We start from the raw sequence: 2,627 nt of genomic DNA on the forward strand, positions 1-2,627 counted from the left end.
TTTTGAATAATGAACTGGTCAGCAATATTTTACATAAAACTGGGATTCTTAAGATGGTTGGGGAAGGCAGTGTGTCAAACACTCCTTCCTAAGTACGAGAAATGTATGGGAAGTAACAGTCCGGAGCAGGTGTAAAGTTAGGCATGACCTACAGTCTGTGCAATACCTTGGGCAGCCATGAGGAACTAAAGATCATAAAGAATAAAACAAAACCCAAGCATGCTATTTTTTACAAAACTTTTATTTTCATGTCACTTGTAAAAATATAACAGCACTTTTAACTTCTCTGTTCCAAGATAGAGAAACATTGCATAATGAATATCAAACCAGGCATTATGCCCTACAAGCAAGACATAAAATGTCTAAGGGAAGCTTCAACATAAAAATGTTGACCACATAATGTGAAATAATTTCAATAAATAGCAACTGACCTGCTTTTAAACAAATACAAAAAAAGATGTGCACACACTTTGTCTGACTCTAATAGTGATCTTGCTGTCTAATTGCTTGGAGCCCCCTCTCCCAACCCACACCCCCCACCTCCATCACAGTGCCTGGCACTCAGTGCTCTCCTGATATGTATCAGTTTAATGAGACACTTAAAACCCATCATCTTCAAATTAAATAGCAATCAGGACTGATTATATTTGATTAAACATATTCTCATTTTTAAATACTAACATATAAAATATTAAAATACAAGCTTTGAAAAATAAATACATACATACATATATAAATAGAATTCTCACACAAAATAGTCAAACACACTAAACCCTTTCTAAGTGTTGCCATAAGACAATTGTTCTCTTCTTCGTTTTCAGTGCCAATAAGGGCAGGGACCACTTTTCAGGAATCGCCACCAAAGAGCTTCTTTCTTCTCTCAAGGTCAGTTGGTGCTGCCTCTGTAATGATAACAAGGTTATGTTACAGGCACTGAGGAAAGCTGTTTTTTTTCTCACACTGGCCCCTAGGCTGAAAGGATTTCTGCATGCAAATCCTTGGCCCAGCCCTGCATCCAGAGAAGGTCCCGCTCTACCTATTGCCCTGTATGGCAGAGAACTTGCTCTTCCTTTGCGAAAAAGTGGGGCTGTGGAGTCAAATCTATTATTAGCTTGAAAAAGCTCACTGACTGCCACGTTGGGTTAAAGATTTACATGCATGACCTCGGTTAAGCCTCATATAACAAACACATGGAATAGCTACTATTATCTACCCCACTTTGCTAAGGAAGAAAGGATTAAAAACTCTCACAGGGATCCTAGACTTGAACTCAGGGAGGTCTCACTGCAAACTCCTTGCTCCTCACCACTGAGATTTAGAGGCCCATGCTGCCCAAAAGCAAGAGTTCCACTTGTCAAGTCTGAAGCCCATTAGGGACTGGGGTAAACATTGTTGTTCCTTAATGGGTAGGAGCCATTTTAGCATCATTGCCTAAAGCTACATAATCTTTCAGAAATACATGTTTACCCACACTCATTTAAATGGAGATGGAGAGATGGGGATGGAGGGCATCGGAAATACACTTCTGGCGTTAGAGCAGATAATGACTTCAATAGCAAATTTAATTGTAAAATAATGATTTTCAGTTCTTCAGCTAAACCCTGGTTCTCTGATATAATTTTCAAGAGGCAGATACCAGTATTTGTGACCAATGGTTCTTGTCACATGTGTGAATAAAAACCATAACTCACTTGTTTAGCATCCTATCGATCATTTTCTTAACCATGGGGGCTGCGGGGTTGAGGCAAGCTTTCTGTCCATTTTTGAGAGTGGCTCTGCAGAGAGAAGGAAAAATGCACGTGAGGCAGGAAGTGGGGATCAGGTAGAGTGGGGGGCATCGGGACGGTGGAGGTGACAAGGACGGTAGCAGCGGCGGCTCGTGGTGGCACTTACATGACTTCGGTTTGGGCGCAGTGGGAGCCCGCCGGCGTCACCTTCACGCTCTGGATGTTCTTTTGGTGAATCCCCTGCACGGTCTGCAAGCACTGGCAGCGCAGTTCACTGACCACGGGGGCCCCTGCAGGGAGAAAGGACTCGGTTAGCGTGACTATCCCCCGGTGGGTGCACCCGATCCCTGTCCCGCCCTTGGAATCCCAGGGCGCCAGGTCTCACCTGCCGCGTGCCGGGTGGCGGCGACCAGGAGCAGGAGCAGCAGCGCAGCCCGGAGGAGCCGGGGAGCGCAGGAGGCGGTGGCGGTGGCGGTGGCGGTGGCGGTGGCGGCGCGGGCCATGGGGCTCAGCTCAGACGGTCGGGGCGGCGGGGCCTGGAGCGGGAGAGCTAGCAGGATTGCTGGCGGAGCGAGCTCTGTGGCTCCCCGAGCCCGGCGCACCCCTTTTATCCACGATCGGGGCGGGAGAGCTCACAGCCCCGGGCCAGGGAAATTCCCGGACCTCCAGGTCTCTCCCGGGTGCGGCCCCGCCCCTGGGTGGAGCGGAGTTGGGAGACCCGCGGGTGCCGCCCCACCGCGTGTCCTCTCTCGGGTGACTGTAACTGCGGGGACTCGAGACTGTTCACTTCCCGCCCGAAATCCCCAAAGAGGGAGTGAGTCGCAGCCATCCTGGAGCTCTGTCTGCGAGGGGGGACCGTGGGAGCCGAGTGACCCCTGGTCGCCAGGCGAGGAGGGTCAG

At 48.8% G+C, this 2,627-nt stretch overlaps 1 protein-coding gene across 1 annotated transcript; it reads right to left on the reverse strand.

Moving 5' to 3' along the window:
- Nucleotides 1-223: 223 nt before the first annotated feature.
- LOC103565792 (growth-regulated protein homolog gamma-like) lies at nt 224-2,417 on the reverse strand. Its single transcript, XM_070614656.1, has 4 exons — nt 2,113-2,417; nt 1,894-2,017; nt 1,692-1,775; nt 224-902 (listed from the first exon to the last, which is right to left on the reverse strand). The coding sequence occupies exons 1-4, from the start codon at nt 2,228-2,230 to the stop codon at nt 887-889; spliced, it is 342 nt and encodes a 113-aa protein (XP_070470757.1). The 5' UTR covers nt 2,231-2,417; the 3' UTR covers nt 224-886.
- Between the last annotated feature and the right edge of the window lie 210 nt (nt 2,418-2,627).

Source organism: Equus przewalskii, chromosome 3 (genome assembly GCF_037783145.1).
Source record: "Equus przewalskii isolate Varuska chromosome 3, EquPr2, whole genome shotgun sequence".
Taxonomy (NCBI): domain Eukaryota; kingdom Metazoa; phylum Chordata; class Mammalia; order Perissodactyla; family Equidae; genus Equus; species Equus przewalskii.

What these genes read in the sequence shown, in the direction of transcription:
- LOC103565792 (XM_070614656.1), bottom strand. Translation starts at nt 2,230, where the DNA reads ATGGCCCGCGCCGCCACCGCCACCGCCACCGCCACCGCCACCGCCTCC. An exon ending in CGCCACCCGGCACGCGGCAG is followed by an intron (nt 2,018 to 2,112) that starts GTGAGACCTGGC and finishes TTCTCCCTGCAG; the next exon opens with GGGCCCCCGTGGTCAGTGAA. An exon ending in TGCGCCCAAACCGAAGTCAT is followed by an intron (nt 1,776 to 1,893) that starts GTAAGTGCCACC and finishes TTCTCTCTGCAG; the next exon opens with AGCCACTCTCAAAAATGGAC.